This window comes from Populus nigra, chromosome 14, assembly GCF_951802175.1.
Source record: "Populus nigra chromosome 14, ddPopNigr1.1, whole genome shotgun sequence".
In the NCBI taxonomy this organism is placed as follows: Eukaryota; Viridiplantae; Streptophyta; class Magnoliopsida; order Malpighiales; family Salicaceae; genus Populus; species Populus nigra.
Window position 1 is genome coordinate 875,229 of NC_084865.1, and position 25,852 is coordinate 901,080.

Genomic DNA, 25,852 nt, shown 5'->3' on the forward strand with positions numbered 1-25,852 from the left:
ATTGGTTAAAGTTATCCAGATTAACTTAGCCTAAAACAAATATTCAACGGGTTTTAAAAAAAATTACAAGAAAGTTGTGTCATTTTTTTAATTATGGTTTTTATACCCGGTCCAAAGGTTAATCCTGGTCAAGTTCCAGGTCACAAATCAGGTGGGTTGGTCAGGGTTACTCGAGTAACCAATTTCTTTATTTTACAAATATGTAAAAATGATATTATTTTAGTAAAAAAAATAAATTAATGGGTTTTAAGACAGGTTTTAAAAAAAATTAAAAATAATTTTTTTTAAAAAATTGGGTCCTCATTCTTTTGATCATGGTTTTTATATATATCCTGGATGTCAATTTTTTTTATTAATTCTGTTATTTGTTGTCATTATCTTTTTTGAGTATTATTAGATTACTTGAGATTATTAAACTCGGTTGACTCAATGACATAATTCTTTTATTTTTTTAAAATCCCAAGTTTCACATGGAATCTTTTTCTTACATTAAAAAAAAAAATAGTCCAGTCACGACATAGCGCGGACCATCTATCTAGTTCAAATCTAAACAAATGAGGAAACCCATATCAAATTAACCAAATATTAAGGCCTAAAATGAATAAAAAATCAATTAAAAAAATAACTTTAACAAATTTAAAACGGTGTATCGCGCTATGATGCAGAGCAAGACCAACCATGTTTAACCTCACCTTATAGTTCCTGTTAATGAAACCATTGTTTTCCCTTCACCTTCTCTCAAATCTGTGAGCCCAAGTGGAAAATGATTAATAGATAAAATATTGTGATCCCAAAACAAATACTTTTTCCATCCTTTTCATTTGTAGAACTTTTAAGATCTAAATCAATGTGTTGTGTTTAGTTGGTATTTTACTATATATATATATAAAATAAAAATATATTTAATTGAAAAGTGAGATAAAAATATAAAATGAATTTCTTAAAACAATTTTAAATTTAATTTTTATACTCTTAAAAAAAAAGTATAATGAAACATTTCTTCTTTGTTCCATTGTTTTCGTTGTTAAGGCTACCCAAAAAAAAAAAAAAAACTAATAGTCAAATCACATTTTCCTCACTCCAAAAGCTACATGTTAAATATGAGTAAAACGTGAGTCTATGGCTGGTCTGAGTCTCCTTGAGCGCTTTTCTCTACAAAACATGCTTGCCAAATTCAACTCAATCCATTATATTGATCCGAAAACTTGGTGAAATCCCTTGTATTTTACTTAAAATTGAAAGGATCAAACACATAAGTCAACTATTTTTTTCATCTTAACGCGATTCTGAGTGGCTGAAAAGAAGTGATGTAGAAGAAGTCTTTTCACCTATGGATATCGACAAAATAGAAGAGCTTATCATTGACGTAGATGGTCTCTCATACCGGATTAGGAAACTAGAGAGCTGCCATGTTTTGTTTACTTTCAACACAGTGGATGAAATGTTATTATATATCATTCTATCATTACTCGGATTGGTTCGAATCTCCAAGGCCTTAGAACTACTCAGATCAGGGCTTTGAAAGATGTTGTTGGCTGAAATTGTAGCTCAGTCACAGCTACTGTCAAATTAGATAAAGAAAGCTGATTAAGATTTTTTATTAATCAAAGCCAAAAGTCTGGAAAAAAATTTTAGTTTCTGTTTTTCTTGATCTCCATGTTCCCTCGCGAAGCCTCCGCATGTTGACAGCAGCAATCTCAGCAGCGTTGTTGTTGTTGTTTGGTTTTTTTTTTATTTGATAATTTTATCTATCAGCTTGAGCTTTCATGTATTTTATGGCTTGCAAGACCAGTTAATCGATTTCTCCTTATTATTAACATTAATATTAATAAATAAACAGAAAGATTTTAGAAAAATGTTGTTCATATGCTGTGGATGAGTAGTGTTTTTTCCGATTCTTTCCCTTAAATTTTTATCTCCATTTATTTTATCACTAAACTTCATTTATTTTGAATTAAATCTTTAAAACTTATGTTTATGGTATTCCTGGAGTATAATTTTTTTCCTTGATAAAATCACAGGATATATCATTAAACACCTTAAGAAGCTTAAGATTGATAAACAAACAAGGAGGAGTGTGTGTGAGAGAGAGAGAGGTTAAGAAGAAAGAATGGGAAGAGAGACTAGGTTTATTTCTAAGGCTTCGAGTTAGAGCAATTAAGAGGAGACAGTGGAAGGAGAAGCAAAACTGGTTCAGTACTGTAACATGGAGAATGGCTTGACTATAAATACAAGGATTTTGCTTCATTTTGAAACATTTTCCAATTTCCACTAATAATAGGATAGAACACTTGCAATCAAACACACAGCTGACAAATAGCTGTCGTAGTTGAGGACATAGCTACGAGAGAAGAGCAAGAGGACCTTGCCAATGTCTTAATACATTCAAGTTACAAAGTAACAGAAGGAAAATTATTCATAATGGGGAACTTCATATTCTTCTGATAAAATGATGGGTGTAGATTCGAGATCAAATAGTTGTCTAAAGTTATATGGGGCTGCGATACTTGGTTTGCCATTCCAAAACAGATCAGCTAGAATCCGATAACCAGGTTCAGTAGGATGCCATCCATCAAAGAATAGATACTCACTTGGATTTTTGCATAGTGTATATGGCTCTATTCCACAATGTGCTGCGTTATACATTCCATGGCCACAACAAGAATATCTTGATTCCTTGAAGCCTTCCCAACACGAACAACAAAGACGAGATTGAAAACAAAAAGGAAACACATACAGTTGGTAAAATCTAGCAAAAATGAATGATTAGGAAGAGCATTGATATACAGGACGTAGCCCAGTGAGACTACAGTATCACAATGGATCCATTGATGGATCTATTGACATGTTAATATGCCAAACAATAGATCAATCTATCGACACTCTTACAATCAATAAATCAATGTAAACTTATTACTGTGTCTCATGATGTGGCATTGTAACACTTGAGCATTACCAAAAGATAAAGAGTGGAAAACAATGTGTGGCTTGCTTTGCTTCCTCACCAAAACCCTAATATTATCAAAATCTATATGTTCTTACCGTAATCCGTTGGGTGCTTTATCATATCCAAAAGGATGGTATAGAAGTCTGCAATTGAGTATTTGAATCCTGATAGTTCGCTTTCCAATTCCTTGATGGCTTTAGATGCAGCACTGTTATGCTTCTTTATCATCTCTAATGATACTTCATCACATTCATCACCACGGAGTTCTTCGCTTTGTCTTGCGGCTGGTTGGCAACCTCTTGGCCCTACGTTTAAAATAGCAAATTTCCTTGCACCTAAATTGTACAATTCCTGCAAATGCCGACAATGAAAAAGAAAAAGAATGCGAAGAAGCTCAATATGTAAATAATTACTTGCTAAGTTTTACACACAATACACTTATATGAATAAAGAAATATTTTCAGTATTTTATTGATTTATGTATACAAATACAAGCAAAGTCCTGGGTACAGGATAAATCTAAAATGATTTGTTTTAAGAATTTCCTTTTTTATAAAAAAAAACTGAAACAGCATTCATTTTAAAAAAAAATTAAATGAGATTTTGATCAAGTTATAATAAGATTATAGGTTGATCCACGTTATCTAGGCTCTACCAGGTTACTTTTCCACTCACTTGAGTCTAGTTCTTGGGTCTAGTTCTAAGTCAATTAATGGATTAGAGGTTCATCAATTAATTAGGAACCCTTTATATAAGAACATACTAGGAATAAGTAAAAAAATCAAAAAACCGATTAAACTGATTAAAATTTTAAAAAAACCGACCGGTTCGGTTTGGTTTCGATTTTATAAACTTGAAACTGAAAAAACCGAGTCAAACCGAAAAAAACCGAACCAAACCGGTTTGAACCAGTTTTGTCCTAAAAAATCGAACCGAACCGAACCAAAATAGGTCGGTTTGAACCGGTTTCGGTTTTTTAGAAAAAAATTCCATTTAGTTACTTTTTTTTATAAAAACCGAATCGAACCGAAAATGATCACCCCTAGCACATGCTACTATTTATAAGAAACTTTATTGAAGAAAAAAAACTTTATAATTGATATTACCTTTACAAAATCTGTCAAGTTACCCACCATATTGTTCACAAATTCATCTTGCTCAAGCTGAGTAGCATTAGGGTAATTATCAACAAAATAAGAGTAATCATTGGCTCCAACACAAGACGCATAGACTGCTTGGCTCAGCAGTTTCTTTGCCTCTTTGTCCCCAATCTGCTCCTCCATCGAAATGGCCACGTTCTTGAAGTTGCTAAGTTGCATGCGAAGACTAATCTGGAAAATAAGGCAATGGTAAGACTTTGAAGCACAAAACGTACATAACCTTTCAGCTATTTCTACCAGTCCCGTGAAGTGCAAACTGGGACTATCACATACCACTTCAGGATTAGCTACAGGAAAGACACCAGCTCCAGCACTTGCGAAATTTACTCCATTAGTGAAATTAATACCAGGTTGTAAATATGGGGGGACCGAACGGTAGACCGATCTTTGTTGCTGCAGATGTAAGCACCCATTAGAAGAAGAAAAAATCTTAAATTAACCCAAAAAACTTAACAGCAATTTCGAAAAATGATTCATATTATATTTTCCAATGCTTACCGATGAAGTCGACAATGAGACGGCCATCGGTGAATCTCCCAGTAGGAAAGTGGAAGAAAGTTTCTCCATATGACAAATAATTTGCTCTATACGAAACGCTGATATTATTGATGTAGTTATTGTTTCCTGCATCCAAGATTGAATCTCCAAATAAGAACATGACAACATGTCTTTTCGGCTGTCTAGAGTGATCACATAGGGAGATTTCTGGGATGAGAAGGCTGGCAAGGAAATTGAGCAGAAGAAAATTGAAGGTTAATTTTGATGCAGCCATTACTTATTTGTTCCCAATATCGCTTCAAATAAGTCAAAGGCTAGTTAGTTGATTCTTTATGAATTAATTTCTACAAACTGAAGGTATCGATATTTATTTATTTATTTATTTTTAAATAGATTTGAATTCTCAAAATTATACTAATTAAATGAAATTTAAAAGGATGGTAGGTATAAGAAAACTTCGATGAGGTATTATTATTAATTAAATAACCTCTGGTTTTTTGTACTGATTTTCATTTATAATTGCATTTCAAATTTTAACTTAATAGAAGTTAAAATAATTTATTTTTTATTTATAAAAAATATTTTTTATTTATTTTGCATATAAAAATTCATTTTATATATATCCATTTTAATGAAATATATATTTATTTTTAAATTTATTTTTTATAAACTATAATTAAAAATATTTTAAAAAAAAATCATTAATATTTAGAGATGATGTCACAGAGGAGTGATTACAATTCGCATCCGCTGGTCAAAGAATTTCCTTTAGACAGAAAGTCGATATGAAAATTCCCACATTTATCATATCACCACGGAGTTCTTTCCTTAGTCTTATGGCTGGTAGGTAACCTCTTGGCCCTCCAATTAAAATAGCAAATTCCCTTGCTCCCATATTGAGCAATTCCTGTAAATAGCGATAAGAAAAGGAAGAAAAAATTGTAGTCGCTCAATATGGAAATAATTACTTGTTAAATTTTACACACAATAATAAATATACTAAATCTACTCATCACTTGACCCAATTCAAGATTTATTAATCTAAATCAATCCAAAACAATTTAATTTTATTTATAAAAAAATGATATTGACTTAAAAAAAATCAAGCAAAACAAGTTTATATGAATTATTAAAACTCAGTTAGTTAAGAGTTGCAGCAATTCAGATTGATAAATAAAGGGAGTAGCTGCATCTTCCCTTCCATTTCTTTCAAATGATTATCAACTATTCCAACTAATCAAAGGTAATGAGCCAAAGTCTAGTTAGTTGAATCTTTAGACTAGATAATGCCACTGACATTATTAACTGAATAAATTGTTAACTAATTTCTTTTTGAGTGCAGTGAGTTTTATATCAATGGAAAAATCATTTTTAAAAAGATTAAAGGTATGATGATAACTCAATATCTCTAGACTCGGCTATGCAATGAACCCAAATATATATAGATCTGCAAAGCTACGTACCATACACAACATCCTCGAGCTTTGTTACATGCCAAAGCTAACTACATTTAGATCTAGCAAGCTGTTCATCCTTGGGTTGATCATCAACTAGTCATTCCACCATCTAAATTCCAACCAGCCAAAGGCTAGTTAGTTGAATCTTTAAACTAAATAATGCCAAAGACATTATCAACTAAATAGATTGTTAACTGAGTATCTTTTTTAGTGCAGTGAGTTTTATATTAACGGATCAGTATGTGTTTTATATATGTTATTTTTAAAAAAAATTCATGTTTAAAAAGATTAAAAGCATGATGATAATCTAATATCTCTAGGCTTAACCACATGATGAGACCAAATACATGTAGGTTTGGAAAGTTACGTACCACACACAACATTTTCAGGCTCTGTTACACGCTGAGCCTACTACATTTGAATTTAGCAAGCTGCTAGATCCAATATCTTTGGGCTCAGCATCTTGTCAATCCCAAATAAATATAAAATTGATGATCTTTCTAGGTTTTATATTGGGCCACATGACTCCGCTTGTTTTTTCTCATAACCCTTAACATAAAATGTTATAGTCAAGGATATTTGTTTCTCTATACCCTTAGGCATATAAAAATCTTCAAAATGACCCACCACTTATTTCTCATTAATGATGTATAAGGGATATTTATGTTACTTTAATATATATATATATATATATATATATATATATATATATATAAAAGGGATATTTTTTCTTGTTAATACTATCAGGGCAAGATGACACTTCAACCCCTCGTCTCCTTATAAAATCAAGGTTCATAGGCTATAAAGACCCAATGAATCCTTCAATGAGAAAGAGGTTCATGATCTCTATTTTTGACTGCATATTTATTTTCAGAGTCTCTCTCTAAAAAATATCACTCTTTTCTCTAAAAAAGATACCGACTTAAGCATCAAAGAATCTCTAAATCCATAAAAAAAAAAAAAAAAACCTTTTGGAGGTACTGGCTACTAATCATCATGGTTAATAAGAATGAATCAGATGTTAGACCACAAAATGAGCCGAGTATCCAAGATATAAATCTTTCTCCTAAGCTATTTAGATTTTATAGGCCATTATCATTGGCGCCACCTATGAGAACCTGATCAAAAGGTCATCAATTGGTCTTCCTGAACTAGTTTTTGACATCCCTTATCGCTATTAATAATAAATAATCAAAACACACCTGGAATGGAATGTGCCACGGACCTCCCTGCAGCTAGTGGCACAACTACTCTATAGAAGCAATAATAACTTATCAATCAAGTCGGACTACTCATGGAGGTGGTGCTAGTCATTCAAAGGAATCGTCAAGCCCGACGAGCCCAATACGATAACCTGGAACCAACCTTTATTATGGTTTTTAATGGCCTCTGTGTTAAATATATATTGCTTTTTAGAACCACTATACTAGCCAAGAGAAGCTTCGTAGAGCTACAACATCACTCAACCAAGAGGATGGTGTTTGTCATAACTCATTTTTTGTTTATTCTCTAAAATCATCTTCTTTCTTTCAAAAATAAAAAATAAAATAAGGACTAGCATTTTGGCAAAAACAAGCTGGGAGGATTTCAAATAAAAAAAAATCAAGCTGTAATTTTAGAAAAAATCAGGAGCCCAATTACATCTCATTTTACCTAAAATAGAAGAGACAATGCAAATTCAAGGACGAAACTGCATAAAATTTAAGCCTATGGACATAATTAGATTTTTAATAGGCCAATTTAATTTAATCATGGACCAAATTAAAGTTTAATTATGTTCAAGAATTAATTTGGGTCCAATTGAAGGGTTTAATTAGGTGAAAAAACTTAATTATACTTTAAATAGGTCAGATTAATTTTATTAGGGGCACTTTAATTAGGTCAGATTTATTTTATTAGGGGCACTTTAAATAGATCAAATTAATTTTATTAGGGACTTAATTAGTGAAAAATAAGTTTGGGAGCCTAATTTGAGTTTAATTGAGAATATTAGAATTTTAAGAGACCAAATTTAATTTTTACCAATTGATTGAAATTAGGGATAAAATTGTAAGAAAATCAAAGTTTTGGGGTTAATTAAAGGCTAAATTCAAGAAATTCACATCCAAGAACAAAAAAAAAGGTGTCGAACTCTGGGGACCTAATCGGTTGTAATCAGAGATTAAATTGAAAAAATTCCAAAGTTTAGTGGTTAATTAGAGACTAAATTGAAGAAATCCGATACCAAGTATCATTTTAAAAAAAAAAGATGCTAAAATATGGGGGTTAAATTGAAGTTCATCAAGGGTAAAATTGCACAAAGTTGAAAGTTTGAAGCCAATCAGAGGTGTAATTAAGAATAAATCACAAATCAAATGATTAAAATGATATTTTCCAAAACGACGTTGTTTTGAGTAGACTGTTCATCTTCTTCTTATTATTATTTTAATAAAAAACGCTACTCGAATAGTCACCTTCTAGGACATTTAATGCTTCAATTCTCTATCAAATTGGACAAAACTTACACGAAAATTATCACATGACATCTTACTACACTTTAGTGTGGTTCGTTCTAGCTAATGGACATCATAATAGTTGCGGCACCGCTTCAAAATGACCTGCCTAACCATCTATTTTCCTACAACAATACTAACAGCTCATGAATAGCCAATTTGAACTAGCAATTGCTCTCTTAAAATTCCAAACTTCTTCAGATTTTGTGATTGTTGTTATCACAATATTCGTGCTCTAAAGGATCCAGTTGTGCTTGTTTGTAATATTTCTGTTGTTGACATGGATTTTTCCTTTCTTAAATGACTAGTTGACTAACCAGAAGTTTGAGAGGAAAAACTGAAGCAACTTCTTTTCCCCTTTTTCACTCTTTTTTTATTATATATATATATATATATATAGTTAACCCTAGTTTTAAAAATCATCAGGTGAACCTTTTTTTTATCTGATTAACTTGATCAAATTAGGTTTCAAACAAAAAAAACTCGAGTTGACTAGGCAACCCAATTAACATAGCAAAACTTTATCCAACAATCAGTTACAACATGGTAGATATTTATATTTTTTAATAAAAACAATATTATTTTGATTTATAAAAAAAATTAGGGTGGACTCGATCAACTCATGACTCGGGCTTTGGATCGGGTCAGCCACCAAGCTAAATTTAAAAACCCTAACAAGAAAGGTTTCAAGCTAACCCAGTTAAAAATACCGAATTAGATAAATTAACTTAAGTCTTTTAAAATGTCATTATAAAAAAAATACAAATAAAAAGAGTTTTTCAATTTACTTGATCAAACCAATTCTTGGATTACGGAATTACGGGATTAACTTTTTAGGCAGACTGAAATTTATAACCCATTTTTTATTTGGAATGAAATATATTGTAGAGAATTAATAAGAATTTTATTTAAATAAATTAATTTGAAAGAGGATTTGAATCCTTGCAGCCATGTTAAGAGCACGAGTCTTAATCATCGGACCAACTCTTTGAATTCTTAAATATTTCAAGATTTACCAAATCATAATCCTAGAGTTATAAAATAGAACAATATAACTAAAGTCAATAACATACTCTTGATCCACGCTTAACCGGATTAACTATATTCAGACATCAAAAGCAGTTGCCCTGTGAAAATGCTTGCTTGCTTGCTCAAAGAGTTCCATAGATTTTGTTAATCTTTTCCAAGTTTCTAGATTATCTAAGTAGTCCACATACCAAAGAGGATTGCAGGAGCGTGCGTTTGTGCTTATCTGTCTGTGATACTGTCATGACAAACAAGGAAGTTTGACAGCCAAAAGTAGAAAGAAATGTCGTCAAACTTGAATATTCTCCATTTTCATAAATTGAGATGTAAAACCCTACACGATCTACAAGGTTTAAGGGCACTACAGTACATAACATAAGAACACAGTGCCCCGATTTTGTTTCTACAACTAAAACCTATTTTGCCACTTCTAGCATATACAGAATTATACATTAACATCAACTATATCATACAAAATCATCTCTTTTTCCTAACTTTTCCCCCCTCTTTCTTTTCTGGAATTCTGACAACCAATCATACAACTATATTTCTGCACCGGGAATGTTCGGTTGTACTGTATTGTAGTCCAATTTGTGATTGGTTCTGCAAATACTTTGAAAGAAAGAAGTGCAGATGAATTATGGCAAGTACATACTCCCCATTTCAACTAAAAAGACACGAGCTAGACTCATAGATTGCCCGTGTCACCCATGTGTTAGGAGCTTCCCGTCAAAAAGCAACTGCTGCTGTCTGAGCTTCCCATAGCAAAAGGCGTGTCACGAACAAGGAACTTCACACTACGAGTCCCAACATATTCCATTATCTCCAGACATTCCAGCAAGTCAGAGTCGCTCACCAACAATACCCACTCCTCTTCGTCATCTAGATACTTGAGCTGGAATGTTCCAGTTTGCAATTTGAACCTCTTTGATACTTCTTCGTAGAGTTGGAAACATCCTGCTGCTGATGGATCAAATTTGAATCGTATTATATCTTCTCTGTACCTGGCTTTTACAGTAATTTTTAAATCACCATCACCAAAACTAGTTTTCTCTTCTGAATGCTTCCTCTCCTCGAAGCTCGGAGAGCTTGATATGCTGCCATGCATAATTGAACCAGAGCTGTTTGATGAGTCGGTCATGCTTGAACAAGTAGGCTGGTTACGTTCTACATTTCCATCATCACCCTCCATTTTGGTATCCATCTCTTCAGCAGCAACAAAGGGGAGTGAGCTTCGAGGCACAATGCGGGAGTCCGAGTTCTCTAGTATAAGACCGCCATTTTTCATGCCCCCCATGTTGCCTGCTTTTGCAAAAGAACCTGGGGGGTCATTCTCGAGACAAGCCCAAGGTCCAGAGCCAAAGCTAGTCTGTTCACATAATCCAGCATCTATTGCAACTGACTTGGAATCTGCACTGCAATCAATCACATGAACACTACACTCCTTTAACTTTCCCCCGCTAACTATGCAACATTCATCCTCTTCAACTTTAACAGTAGAATTATTTCCATCAGTACAAGAAGCCGGAAGTACAGAAACTACATCGTGGTTAGCTGGTTCAGAATTTCCATTGGATAGGTTTTTTGCTTGAAACACAAAACCATTTCGATGATCAAATTCTTGATTCATGGACCCCCCTGCTACAAAACCACCTGTGGTTGGATCAAATTTCAGCCCTCCTTCCACCCCCTGAACAGAGTCAAGCACGGTCTGTATTTTTCTTAATGAGCGGTTCACCTTGTTTATCTTTCGGGATGGCCATCTGGATATTCCATGTTGTCTGCAAATTCTCTTCAGTGTTGTGGGGCAAACTACACAAAGAAATTTAAAGGTTAACCACAAATTATTCTAAAAGGAGGCAAAAATGCTATCCTGTTTTCAAAGGATATGTTGACAAAGGACATTGAGAATAGTTAAACAAGGAAACCACCAACAGTACATCCCAAGTTACTAGTTCCACCAATACCAGGAATAAAAGAACCTTGGTTGATGAAGCTAAATGATCCAAACAAAAATTTCAACAATTCATAAGAAATGGAAGAACAACATTATCATGAGTCAAATGAAAAATCCTCCAGAAAGCTTAGATATTTAAAGTCTGATTTCATAAGTATATACATGGCATGGAGCTCACCACCAATGCTTTTGGCAGCATCCTTGAGACTTCCAGAAAAGTATTGCTGAAGAACGCTCAAGCTCACAGTTTTCTCCGCTGTGCTTCTCTTTTTCTCCACCTGTCTTCTAGATCCACTCGTTGTCTATGCAAAATATATATATAAATGAAAAAAAAAATCCGTTCAATACAATAAGCATGTTCTTTCTACTTTTGGGAAGGTAAAGCTAATTCACCAAAAGGGACAGAAATACGTCTCAAGGAAGTTACCTGTTCGTTAGAGCTATTTGATTCTATTTGATCATTTTTTGAACTACACACATTAAGAGGCATCTTGGCAGCCGAGTTCAAGTTTCCTTCTGATAATGCAGTTTGAGAGCTTCCATTTGATATGAACATTGGTTGGAAGCTTGGCACTGCTTCCTTTGGCAACCCAACTTCAGAACATTCCTGTCCAGCAAATTCTGTATCTGAAACTGTTCTCAAACTCTTACAAATTCTCTGCATGGTACCTGAGAGGTTGTTCAACAGGAGTTGCTGGTCTGAACTCTCCTTTATATTGACAGGAAGAAAGAGCTCTAAAATATAGTCATCATCACCAGTGTAGGTGCTTCTTAGCCTGATTGCAACTGCAGCATTCAGACCATACTTGCGTGCATGGTGAACAAGTGGATACTCAGTTATATCATATGTCTTCACATCAGGGAAGAAGAAGGGATGATTTGATTGCACTGCTTTTCCAGCTATACCTTGCCCTTCCTCAATATAATGTTCAGCACACGCATGCACAAAACCTTGCATCTCTCTGTCATTCACATAGCAAGCTGTACCTTCAATGCACAAGACACATTTACCACTTGACCTTGAATTGGCTTCCCTGACACGCAATTTTATGATTTCATCAACAGCTTCCTCAGTATAATTGCAAGGCATCCACGTAAGAGCCAGTGGCAATCTATGTGCATGGCATACAGCTCGTAGAACATCAGCTATTTCAGACAAGGCAGCTCTTTTGTTTCTTGAGAGACACTGAAAAGTAACAATTTCCGTTAGACAAAGACAAAGTGCTGATTGAAAGTGTTCAGAGCTAGGCCTTCTCATTGTTTACTCTTATTTTATTTCATTATCAAATTGCAGGCATGTGTTTTGCACCCTTTCCATTGCATGTGAATGCTAGAACTATCCAACAAAAAGAAAAGGGAAGTTGCAGATAAATACCTGAGGAAGAAGTCGAGAAGGTGCAGTGCTCCTTAAGTTCACAGCCTGCAAAATGTCAAGTCAAGAATTAACAGTGCCATCCAGCATATATTTTCACATAAAGTTTGGATTCTGATTCAGATGGTTGTCACATGAAACAACTGGCAAGCTTTAATCATCGATGCATAAATTTCAAGATGCAAAAATTGTCCAAGTGATAAAAGTACAGAACTTTTAAAACTAATATGCTTCAATAAAACCAAAAGGTGTAGACTTCCTTACACTAAACTAGCTTGTATCAGTAGTTGTTTTAGTGATAGAAACACAAAAACCAGGACATTAAACATTTATTCCCATCATATGCAACAATTTTGCTTGTCATCCTTAAATGATGCAGAATATTGAGGACAACAAATTAATTCCTAGATGATAAATCTAATGTTCTTGATCAAAATGCAGCAAATTATAGTTCTAAAACATAATAGCAAGAAAAAAGAACTTTTTTTATCAACAACATACCAAGTACTTACAGGCTGGACTCCCATCCAGAGAAATGGAAGAAGCAGAACAAGAGGTTTCAAAAGGGAGGAACTTATTCATGAACAACAATTTGTTCTCACTCGGAGCAAACAATTTCTTCTCTCCCTCTCCTTTACAGGGTTTTTAAATGGAAAACAGGTTGCTAGGCAAGATACATAATTTATCATCGAAATTGCGCAACACAGACAGAAATAAATGAGAACAAAAGCTTTTTTACTAGAATATATAGTAAAATGAAACTAACCTCAAGCGCATGGCAAACATTTTCCATCTCTGAATCAAAATCTGGTTTCTCCTTAACAGTGACAAGTTCCAGAACAGCACAGCAGGACATCTCATCAGGATCAAAGATCGGTAATGCAAAAGAGCCCCGGACTTCATGATCAACTGCATGCTTTGCCCGCAAGTATTCGGCCTTGCGATAATATCTTACATTTGAAGTCCACTCTGGAACTTTGGAAATGAATACACGACCAGGAAGTCCTAGAGACACACCAGGCTTCACTTCTGCAGAGAACGTAAATGTTCTAGACACTTCTCGGAACCCTGCTAGCATTTGATCAAGCAAGTATGGTTGCTCTGAAGTGCTTAACATGTATTGATCCCCACTCCTTATGGGAACCCATACTTGTGCCAAAATACCCCCTCCATATGAAACCTTCAACAGGGATAATGCCCTTAGCATCCTCTCATCTAGTGAAGGCCCAACTGGCTGTGACATAATATAGTATGTTGTGTTTGGGAAATGGTTTTGCTGACCGACTCCATTACTGTGTTTTGCACCCAAATCATCAGCATCAATTGAATCTGAGGGATAACCAAAATGGGAATTTGTTTGCTGAAGCATCACTTTATCTCCACCATTGTAAGAAGTCCCAGCAGCATTTATTGTTTCCTGTATTAAAGCAGAATTTTGTTCTGCAAAACTTCCTGCATCAAAGGATGGATAGGACGTCGAAGGAAAAGATGGCGTTCCATAGGGGGCAAGCATTTGATCCATAGCTGATGAGTTGTTGCACCATCCAGCATACATATCAAAATTCATAAGCTCCGAAAAACTGTTGAATGGGTCCTCAAAAAATGAATTCCTTGGAGCACCATCGAAAGTTGTGACACTATCCATCTGAGCTCTTGGTGAAGCCCAATAACCCATCCCCTTTTCTTTTGACGAGAAGGAGTTCTCCATTTTTTATATAACTAACCAAAATACACTCCTAATAACCTCACCCCTCTTTTGAATCAGAGCAACATCCAAAGGAACTCAATTCTTCCTCCCTTAATAACTTCCTTAACGTGCACATTACAAATTAAACTCCACCTTCAAATCCATCAAAGTTCCACTCTTCCCACTTGGATTTAATCTACCCTCTAAACAAACAACTCAATTTCCTCTCTTTAACCTTCTTTGTTTTTCATTTGAACACCTAAAACCAACTCAATTGCACTTAAAAAACCAACCTTTCACGTCTTTCAATTGCAATAACCCACAAAGCTAAATCTCACTTCCTTTCAATCCTGTATATATATAGCAGCACAAGCCAATAGATCAAGATATATCAGCTTACAGCAACCACCAAACACACATAACTACATGTAGAGTCTAATTAATACATCACTACCGCCTTTCTATAAATAGCAACCAAAATCTAATAACATGACATCTAAAATTTTTGCAATCACCAAAGCCTCCGTGCTTCACTGCAACATAAGTCCACACTCCACAATCAAAAATAACTCACAAAATCCACCTCCAAATTTTTCTTCTTTATATATATAAGCAAATAAATATTAAACTGAAACACGACCACAAACAAAACATCAACCTTGACCATAAAAGGAAACAAAATTGTCAAAAAAACAAACACTTACAAATCCAATCTCCTCGAAACTTAGCAATTTGTTTCAGTAAAGATGCCAAGGTAGAGAGTCAAGTTTTAGGGGGAGAGAGAGAGAGAGGAAGAAGGAATGCTGTGTCTGAGTAATTACTAAAAGGAGAAACCCTATAGAGATGGTAACTAGCGGATTTGGGGGGTTGTGGTGGTGGTGGTGGATTTTTCTATATAATAGACCTTGGGTTGCTAAAAATGGTAAGGTTGGTTTTTCTTTAATATTTTTTTTTTTTTTTGTTGGAGGAGTTTACTATGAGCGAAGACAACAACGAACCTGGAATTTTTTAATAATTACACTGTTTCATGTTAAAATTTTGAAAATGACTAAGATTATGAATCAAACAACGTTAGGTCAAGTGGGTATATTATTTTTAAATAAAAATTATGTATATTTGAATAGATATTTTATATTTATTTTTTATTAAATAAATAAAGATAGTAAAATTTAAATTCGTGACCACTTAATTATTAAAACTCTGATATTATATTAAAAAATTATTTCAGTCCAATTATTTAAATTGTTAAATAAAATTTAATAATAATTTATATTATTTTTTAACGATCCAAAAAGAAACAAATTTTTTGATGTAATGTTTTATACTATAAATATTTGATAAAGAATTTATTTTAAACAAAAATAAAAAGATGAAATCAAGAAGCATGTATTTCCATTCTTTTTATAATAATAAGGTAAAGGGAATGCTTAGTTTATAAGAACAACACGGTAAAATCACACTCTCTGCTAAAATGATTATGCTGTTTTACTATTCAAATTATGCTAAAATGACTATGGTGTTTCACTTTTCATATAATTATTAAAACAGCCAGTGAAGATGATGGCGTTTCAGTTTTTTTTTTTAAAAACAAAAACCTTATCTTTTCAATTTCCCTTTAATTTCATCATTCTTTCATTTTTTTTTATTATTTTAATTGTTTTCATGGTTTTTTAAATTTAATTATACAATATTAAATTTTATTGAGTTTTTGTGTTGCTTTTTTGTAATCTCATCTTTCAACATTTGATTTATTTTGAACTAGTCTTTGTAATTTATTTTGGTTTAGTTTTTATAAGATTATCATAGTTTTAAGGAAACATCTTAATATTTGACAAAAATAATTTTCTTTAAAAGAAAAGTTATCAAACCTGGTGGAATTCATAACCTGAATCACAGGTTTAACGGATTAAGTTGCGAAACTTGTGTTAAGTTGTGAAACCTAGGTTTTCTGTTTGTCATCAAATTGTATTTGGACTCATTAAGTTGATGGAGTCACGTTAAGAAAAGTCTCACACGATTTAACTTTAAACCCGACCTAAGTAAATAGTTGGATTAAGAGATTTCAAGGTTGATTTATTTGGTCAAATTTAATAATAATATCAAATAATTTCTTGCAATGTAAATTTTTATATATATATTTAAAAAAATTGGTCCAGCCTGCAACATAATATAAGCTTGTAAACTAGTGTGTGTGTGTGTTACGTGTATAACGTATAGGATAGATTTCACATTTTAGCATAGTTTCTTTTTTCTTCACTTAAAACCATAAATCTAACAATTATTCACTCGAATTAATCATTTATCTTGTGTTAAGTGATAGCGGAGGGAGGAAGATCATGTTACTTAAACGCAGGCTTCGAAATAGCCATTATTGTAAATAATCAAATTTATGAGCAATGGATTTATTCATCTTATTAAAATAGGGGTTTGACTGTTCTTAGGGTTTTTTTTAATCCAAGAAATCAGGTTTTTTTTTTTTTTTTCGAGGAGAAACTACAATACCAATGCAAGTTGTTGATTGTTTTTGTTGATAATTTAATAATAATAAAATCTTTGAATATGGGAGGAGTTTGAAGTAAACAAGTAAGATAGAATACACTTTTTCTCTCCTTTTTATTAATGGAGAATGCACTTGCGCAAGTGCTTGTTTACATGGCAACTTGCTAGGAAAGACAACAGTGAAGAAGACAATGACCCTTTTGGACTCATAGATCTTACCTCCTCATCTCTCTTTACGACAAATAACACCATTGATTGTTTCAAGAAACCAAGAACAACATAAAACAAGCAAAGAACCCTAATTTTTCAAAAAAAATAAATTAAATTAGGTTTTTTTTTTTGTAAGTTATGGTGAAATTGTTTGTAAAAATAAGGAGGAGGGAAAGATACACGAGAAGAAATTAAAAAAAAGTATTTTTATTTTCATCCTGTGTAAAAATATTTTTATAACTTTTTGTGGGTTTTATATTTGATATTTCCCCCCCATTATTTATCCATATATCTCTCTTTAAAACACGCAGTGGAAGCACACCCCAAACATTAATAAAGTAAAAGATTCATGGGTGGGGATGAGCTTCGATGTTCAAATATGCTGTAGAACTTCATTGTGAGAGATCCTCACCTCTTTGCTTGGTGGCTAGTTAGAGTTAAGTCGGTGGGATTTGTGTTGATATTCCTTGCAATCACTTATTGTTATATTCTCTAGATTGCACCGTGAATATTAAGGGCAATATTAAGAAAATCAAATCATAAGGATTGAGACAAAGCATAGTTGAACATAGAGGGATGAAAGTATAGTTTTCCTTGCTCTGCAATTATGTGAACGGTTCATCTCCCCCATGGAAAGATGCCAGAAAAGGGGCTGAAAATGACGTGATACCACTGGCATAGATTCTGGAAATAAAGTCAGGAAGAAAACAAAAGAGAAGTACCACGCATATAATAATGATTCTTGACCAAAAAGCGCTGAGATTGATGCTGCGATGATGATGCAAGACTCGAAAAAGGGGCTTCGAAAGGGGTGATACAGTGCTTGAGCACTACAAGAATGTCAAAGGGACTTTAATATTAAGAAATGATGGGCTGCTGATAGAATCCTGAGCCACGAGGAAAGAAGGAATGGATGGGATTAGATTCCAATCCCTCCTTTGATTCTGCTAACTGTTTGATGTTTTACGCCAGCAATAAATCAAAACCTGTCATGTTAGAGGGTGCTGCTTCTTGATTTTGCAATAAGCTCCAGGGCAGCTGTATCGTTAATATATTAACTAATATACTAAACCGGGTGTTATTGTTACTCCACACACAAAACACTAGATTACAATAGTAATATATAGTGAATTTTTTTTTTTAGCTTTCCCTTTTTTTTCTTTTTTTCTTTTCTTTTTTTTTTCAATTTTTTTTTCAACTTTCTTATTTTTTTCTTTTTTGTCATTTATTTTTTTTTTTAAATTATTTTTGTTGATTTTACCTTTTAAAATTTTTACTTTGTAATTTTTTTCTTTAAAATACTATGGATTGCTATGATGTTTTTCCACTTAATTTTTCTATTTTATTTCTTTATTTTTTAAAATTATATTTGTCGATTTTTTTTTAATATTGAGCTGATTAAGAATTTAGATTTATAATTTTTTTTCTTTAAAACACTGTGAATTGTTGCAGTGTTTTTAATATATCATTTTAATATATTTTTAAATAAAAAATATTTTATAAAATAATTGCTCACACGCGGGCCTGTTTGAAAATGTGGTAGTAGTTGCAGTTTAAAATGTTTTTTGTTTAGAAATACATCAAAATAATTTTTTTTTTTAGAATGTTTGGGATTGTGGTAGTGGTTGCGGTTGAAAGTGCTTTTCACGTGAAAATATATTAAGATGATATTTTTTTATTTTTAAAAAATTATTTTTAATATTAATGCATCAAAACAATTTAAAAGGATTAAAAGTATATTAATTTAAAAAAATCAAAAATTTTAAAAATACATACTGGACCGCCCTAATAAACCCCTGTAATTCGCGGCTTGAAACTGTACCTGAGGTGAAGTATCAATTATTGCATGTATTGCTTTTGTTGTGATGGCTGATGTGTTCTTAAAGCTGAGATATATATAGTGCTGCACAGTCACAATTGCTCAAAAAAACATGGAAATTAATTTCGTCATCATTGTTTATCCTCAACTTCTAGGAACAAAAAAAATGTACTCTGCTTCATTGTATGCATGCAAATTTGCCACCTATTTGGCACACAGTACCCTGCACAGGGTTCTCATTTGTGTCTGTGTACCGAAAACTGGCGACGCTAGATTCACTGACGGTGGTGGTCATGGAGATCGGAAAACCTCAGCTTTTCTGGAGTTTGTTTTTTTGGTACAATTGTGTATTTTAAAAAATATTAAACTTTGTTTTACATGTATTAATATTAAAAATAAATTTTAAATAATAAAAAATTATTTCAATATATTTTCAATTAAAACATATGCACTGCAAATAGAGAATGTCATTGGTGGAAGGCTGTCGACTGAATCCTTAGGAAAATATGCACTTGTAATAGAATCTTGAGCCACCAGGAAGTAAAAAGATAGGATTTGATTCCAAACATGATACGGCAATGAATATAAAATTTGATTCGAGTATTTACTGTATCGAGTTAAAATTTTATTAGAATATTTTAAAAATTATTCAAAATATAAAAATAATTATTTTTTTATCAAAAAATATCCATAAAAAGGATGGGTGTGATGTGGATATATATGTTTTTGTGACGGTGACATGGAGGGAGGTGATATGGCAATAAAATTTATAGCATGTTGTAAGTAAGCGCTAATCTATATGTAATTCATGGCATGAAAAGAAAGCACCGTGGTAACGTGAGTCAGAGGGCAGTGTCCCAACAACAAACTGATAGCAAGCAAAATATGCTGAAGAGTAACGGGAGCCTGACACGAAGCACAAGTTTCTAGAGCGCCTCTACCTTGAAGCATCAATTATATATTGCATTGTATAGCTTTCGTTGGAGTGCTTATTTTATTTTATCTTATTGTATTTTTTCAGCTTAAAATATTAAAATAACACACTATAAGATAATATTTAGAAAAATAGTTTAATTTAAAAGGTCTAAAAAATCATGTACAATTCAAGGGTTACAAGTATAATAAGTATAATATTATAAAGAAACAAGATTGAATAAAGAGAGAGGAGACGAATCCAATAATAACATAACATGTATTGTTAAAAATATTTCGACGAGATGAATCCAATAACACCAAGAAATGTTATCAATAGTGATCGAAGTAAGCCACACGAGCGATCCAAAGACATGTAAATCCCAATACCTTTAAATGACTCGTGTGACATATTTCATTTAAGGTTTATTTTTAAAAATATTTCAAGAAAACTACCATATAATAATTTATTATTGTAGACAATAAATTGTTATTAATTTTTAACTTGTTTTACCAATAATTAATGAAAATATAAAAGAAATGTGTACTAGTTTTTTTTCATAATAAAAAACATGTACTAGTGTGAGGGATCTCTAAAAATACTATAATAAAACTTAATGTAATGATTATGATAGAATATTTAAAATTGATAATTTAATACCATAAATAAATTTGATCCTAATATTAAAAATTAATAAATATTTTTTGATCATTAATGTTTTGCACCAGTCAATATATAATCTTGTACGTGCCAACTTGTAATAGATCGAATGTGTACTCTTAATGAGACACCAGCTTGATTATTGCCTTGTTAAGAATAACTTGTAACATTAATTAAGTAATTAATTAAACATAACAAAATAGGGTTTGGAAGTGTCAAATAATTAATAGCTTCCACTAATATTTCTGCAGAACATATATATCCCCTGGACAAAGCCACCCACCCATCTGGCAGAATCTACACACCCTCCTCCCACTTGTGCTTAAGATCTTGTTGAAGATCACTGATCTAGCCCTATATATGTATATATATCAGCTTTCATGCCAAATTATTGAAATATAAACCATGTTTAGTTAATTATGTGTGCCTGCCACTCACAGGCTTTTAGTCTATTGAAAACTATGCTGCTCGTTTTGAGCAGCAAGCATGCCCTAGGTCGGGGTATCATGGATGTCGTGATTCGACATTTTTTTTCATCTTCCCTGTTCAGTGAGCTTTGCTGCAAAGAACCCAGGAAACACTACATCAAGCTCAAAAACTACGTCGATACCTTCAACTTTGAATTAATCCAAGCCACTTGCGAATTATTATATGTTTTATTGCATTTCACATGATCTGACTGATCAGTTCATAATTTATTCACCTCCTAAATTACATATATACCTACCCATCAAATATTATATGTTGTTGGAAATTGGAATAGATCTGAAACAAGCTAGTGCGATAGTGGGATTGGATTCTTTCTTAAGATTTAGATTCTCCCTCAACAATTCTCGCTTGCTTGCTCGCCATATTAATTAATGATTAACGATAAACATACCATGTGATCATGCCCCCATGGTCTCTGTCCCCTATATTCCTTCAGCAAATAAATCTGTTTCCTTAGTAATCAAACCTGTGGTGGCAATGACCTAGAACCCTAAATCTTTCTTATTAAGGCAAGGGCCAAGGCCCCCTCTTTGAGAATAATTCTTTTTTTTTTTTGGGTTCATAAGAGAGAAAAGCTTTAGAGAATCATCAACCCATACATACTTGAGATATAACTCTCTTCCATTGCATAATTATAATTTGAGAATTAAAGTAATTAAAACTGTTAATTCGTGTATAATGTTAATTTGAGAAAAATGACTGTCTAAATAATTATTTTTTTTTAAATTAAGTTTCAACCATTTCAACTCTTTTCTTGATGAAGAAATTAGATTTGGATCCGCTAGTTGACCTCTGGCCTTAATAGCGGTTGTGTTTGGTACGGAAGGATTGCGTGGAAAAGACGAGCTACAAGTCGTTTTCACCCTGGCTGGCATGTCACGCGCGGTACCAGTTCTGAGTTACGCGCAGAAAGAAAAAGGGTGCTGTGAATAGAGAAGAAGATGTAAGATGAGTGTGAATATGTACTTAATTATTAGTTATTAATTCTGTTAGGAACATATAAATTCAGTTAGGAACATATTTAATAATATTTCAAAATTCCAGTTCGAAACCCCGTAGCCATTTCAATGTCACAAAATATTGAGACGGGCCTTCAAGCTTTGATGGGGTATATTTATGGGCTAAGAATGGATTTGATTGGACAATTTGATGGAGTGGGCCTACATAGGGCTTTGATTAATTTTATGTTGGGCCTGTGTTGGATTAATTAATCTTCTTGGAAGAATCTAGTAACGCTGGCAAAACCCAATGATTGCCAAATCTATTAATTGCCAGGTGCAATGTTGTTCACACATAATTAAATATATTAATATATAGCTTCTGCAATATCTTTAAATTCGTGTCGAGACATTGACATGTTTAGAGTATTAGAGTTTTATTTTATAATTTATATATATAGTTTTTTTATCTAATAAATAATTATATAAAAATAAAAGGTATAGCTTATTATTTTTAAAAAAATTAAAAAATCATATAAATTTAAAAAAAATATCAATATACCCCTGAATAATATCCATATATTAATTCAGAATAATTTTATAAATTAACTCAATCAAGTTCATATTTGATTTTTTTAAGTGTAGACATATAATTCATGTATTAATTATATTATAGTTTTTAATTTTTAAAATATATTTTAATCAAGTCATATTTAATTAAATTATCTCAGTTTAATTTCTGATTAATAGTTATTAATGTGTTTGACCTATTAGTTCTCTAACTTGTTGACCCAAATATAAATTATAATTATAATTATAATTAAATAGAATTAAATAAATGTAAGAATTATAAATTATAAATTATAATTAAATAAATGTAACAATTTAATTTATTATTTATTTAACAATTAATTAATTTATATTTATAGATCAGGTGCATTAACTATAAGCACTTGTATTTCTCTTTCCATAGCAAACATTTGTTTTTGTTTTATGTGAGGTATGATTGAAACTATAAGCATACATGCATTAACTAATCCTCACCGTTTCTATAAAAGTTGAATTACAATCACGGTTGCCCTACAATAACATTGGAGGAGGAGTTAACTGTCAAATTTTGCATTTCAGAACCACCTAGAGGCAAGTGCAGATGGCAATAGTGATCACCAACATGATGTAGACTGCCCATATAGCACATGTGATGCCAAGAGGGAATGGAGTTGCTATGGCGAAGAAAAACGTTGTGGCCGCTAGGAAGAACGCAACTTTCTCCAGCACCCTGGATGCACCAGGAATCTTTTTTCCAATAAACGGTGAGACGAATAGAGAAGCAAAGATAGCTGCAATAGCTAAGGAGATCGAAATGATGGGGTAGTGGGCTTCAGATTCAGCACCCTGTCCGTACTGAATCGTGATTTGAATTGCTGCTGTGAAGCACAAACTCAGGAGTGTCTTCCTTAATTCCGTTTCCAAGTCCGGCTTCGCGTCAAGAACATTGTTTCGCTGTGATTCGTGATTGGTAAGAGGCAGCCGCCCTCCTGTTGGTGATTGTGATTCTGAGGTGGTATTAGAAGAAGAAGGAAGGGGTTGCGATGATTGCGATTCCAGGTCGTCAATATTAGGAGGAGAAGCTGGCAATCTTGACGGCAGGTGTGATATTATTAGGTGCCAGAGTTGGAACAGGGATTCTGCAACCCCAAGAGAGAAATGATAAAATAAATAAGACTTAATTGTCACATAGATACACTTACATGAAATAAATACGTGGAAATTTAATTATCAACAAAACTTGCATAATAAACCTGAATAAATCAGACTTAATACCATCAGGTTGGGTCATGAGATAAGAAATTCAGATAGAAAGTAGTATAAAATTTCTTACCCACGATCTTCATCTTGATTGCACCGATCTTCATCTCTCCTGAGCACCAACAAGAAGAAAACAAAGATAAAGAAAATCAGAAATTTGAGGGCACATTTATAGAGGAACTTATCCGAGAAGTGAAGGTCAGCTGATGTGCATTTGTTGTATTTGTTATAGTTGTAAAATTCTTCACTTCTTCATGGATTAAACAAATATATGCCAACCAATCAGGTAAATCAAATCATCATCCAGTGAAAAACGCGTTTTTGTTTTCATTTTCCTTGCATGGACAGAGGAATGAACTAATGGAAAGATGAGAACAAAACAGTGAACTTGAATTAGCAATCGAAGACCAGTGGGCCCAAAAATGGTTTCCTTGAGGAGGTTCCCCTTGGAGCTGCACATCAGCTGACTCGGCCAAGACAAGGCACATGGCCGACCATGTGTACGAAGTGCAGAAATGCGATGGAGTCCCGTGTACCTATCTAGGTTAGTCAATGGGTTAGGGTTTAGGAATCATCAAAAGTTAAGCAACAAGCCCTAATTAACATGAATGGCCTCAACTTATTCCATGCATCATGCTGCTTGATTCACTAATTCAGTCAACATAAGGAGGTCGGAGTTGTGCAGCTCCAGGGGCAAGATGGGGTTTACTGTTTGCGGACGTGGCAATTCGTGATTGGGCTGCGGACTGCTTAGCTAGTTAAATAATACTGGAACTGGTTTGTTAATATTATTTCTGTATTTTTGCCTTGCCTTGGGTGTCTTCCTATACTTTTACCAGTTCAACCGAGGAAAATCATATAATTTTGAACATACCTTCTGGAATGATTCATTTTTCGGTTCTTTAATACAAAGAATGCTAATTTTAATTATTATATCTTTAAATTTTAAGGTTTACTTTTTATTTATTGAGTTTCACATTAGATTTAGTACGAAGTGTTTGTTTATACTTCCATATAATTTTACTTAACTTGGTCACTTAGTATTTTAATTTTTGTAGTGAGATTAACTCATCTTGGTTTATGATTTTCGAACAACGATTTGTAGAGTTGTAAAAACGACAAATTGTTACATAGATATATATGGTGAGTTTCTCCGTATTACTCTATGATTGATTTATTATTAATTAATTTATTTCATAATTATGATTACATACGCTATTAAATATAAAAAGATTCACATTCTAAATATGATTTGCTACATTGATAATATATAGATACAAATTTTAATAATTTGTAATAATTCTACTGAGGAACCCATAACACCATTCTAAAAAAATTCAATTTGAAAGAATAAATCTAAATCTCTCCACAAGAGAAAATGGCTCATCACGCCAGACAACGCTCACTTCACAGCACTTACATATAATTTAAGATTTTCCAATATTATTCTGTGTCATTGAACCTTCTCGTGGACCTCAACAATTTGTAATTCACGGACATTTCAGTCACATCTACTTTCCTCATATTTTTGCTTTATTCAGTTATTTTGACACCCACAAATATTTGTAAAATTAAAATCACAATCTAATAATCTAAATTATTTAATAAAATTTTAAAATATAATTTATATTATTTTATAACATCAATAAATCTGGCTATGAATTTCAATGCATGACATCAGCTTTAAATTCTACTATACTTGTGGGTGTTGTGGACCGACATCCAGAGTGGTCGAAGCTTTCATGCGTAGATTTGACCAGTTCGCAATTTACGGCTCCCTCGCGTCAGCATGTATGCGTGTGACCAGAGGGTGAATGAATGAATCTCCAAACCCAAAGATCTCCTTTCCTTTCGTTTTCGTTTTCCTTTTCAATATTTTTTTTCCCACTTTTTTTGTTTTAAAAAAAAAACAAGAATGG

The 25,852-nt window shown here is 32.8% G+C and overlaps 2 protein-coding genes across 3 annotated transcripts; both read right to left on the minus strand.

Moving 5' to 3' along the window:
- Positions 1-2,218: 2,218 nt before the first annotated feature.
- Positions 2,219-4,946, minus strand: LOC133672819 (GDSL esterase/lipase 4-like). Its single transcript, XM_062093352.1, has 5 exons — positions 4,606-4,946; positions 4,381-4,500; positions 4,054-4,278; positions 3,043-3,298; positions 2,219-2,684 (listed from the first exon to the last, which is right to left on the minus strand). The coding sequence occupies exons 1-5, from the start codon at positions 4,771-4,773 to the stop codon at positions 2,413-2,415; spliced, it is 1,041 nt and encodes a 346-aa protein (XP_061949336.1). The 5' UTR covers positions 4,774-4,946; the 3' UTR covers positions 2,219-2,412.
- A 4,918-nt stretch (positions 4,947-9,864) lies between these two features.
- LOC133673409 (protein NLP8-like) lies at positions 9,865-15,532 on the minus strand. Of its 2 annotated transcripts, none has more exons than XM_062094191.1 (6): positions 15,301-15,532; positions 13,676-14,946; positions 12,913-12,957; positions 11,965-12,723; positions 11,716-11,839; positions 9,865-11,392 (listed from the first exon to the last, which is right to left on the minus strand). In XM_062094191.1, exons 2-6 carry the CDS (start codon positions 14,615-14,617, stop codon positions 10,296-10,298), a joined length of 2,967 nt encoding a protein of 988 aa, XP_061950175.1. In that variant the 5' UTR covers positions 14,618-14,946; positions 15,301-15,532; the 3' UTR covers positions 9,865-10,295. The 2 variants fall into 2 exon arrangements, with proteins under 2 accessions (XP_061950175.1, XP_061950174.1); XM_062094190.1 differs by having other exon boundaries at positions 13,676-15,129.
- Positions 15,533-25,852: the final 10,320 nt, after the last annotated feature.

What these genes read in the sequence shown, in the direction of transcription:
- LOC133672819 (XM_062093352.1), bottom strand. Translation starts at nt 4,773, where the DNA reads ATGTTGTCATGTTCTTATTTGGAGATTCAATCTTGGATGCAGGAAACA. An exon ending in CTGTAGCTAATCCTGAAGTG is followed by an intron (nt 4,279 to 4,380) that starts GTATGTGATAGT and finishes CTTATTTTCCAG; the next exon opens with ATTAGTCTTCGCATGCAACT. An exon ending in AAAGCACCCAACGGATTACG is followed by an intron (nt 2,685 to 3,042) that starts GTAAGAACATAT and finishes CGTGTTGGGAAG; the next exon opens with GCTTCAAGGAATCAAGATAT.
- LOC133673409 (XM_062094191.1), bottom strand. Translation starts at nt 14,617, where the DNA reads ATGGAGAACTCCTTCTCGTCAAAAGAAAAGGGGATGGGTTATTGGGCT. An exon ending in CTTCTCGACTTCTTCCTCAG is followed by an intron (nt 12,724 to 12,912) that starts GTATTTATCTGC and finishes GTTACTTTTCAG; the next exon opens with TGTCTCTCAAGAAACAAAAG. An exon ending in TGCTGCCAAAAGCATTGGTG is followed by an intron (nt 11,393 to 11,715) that starts GTGAGCTCCATG and finishes TTCTTTGTGTAG; the next exon opens with TTTGCCCCACAACACTGAAG.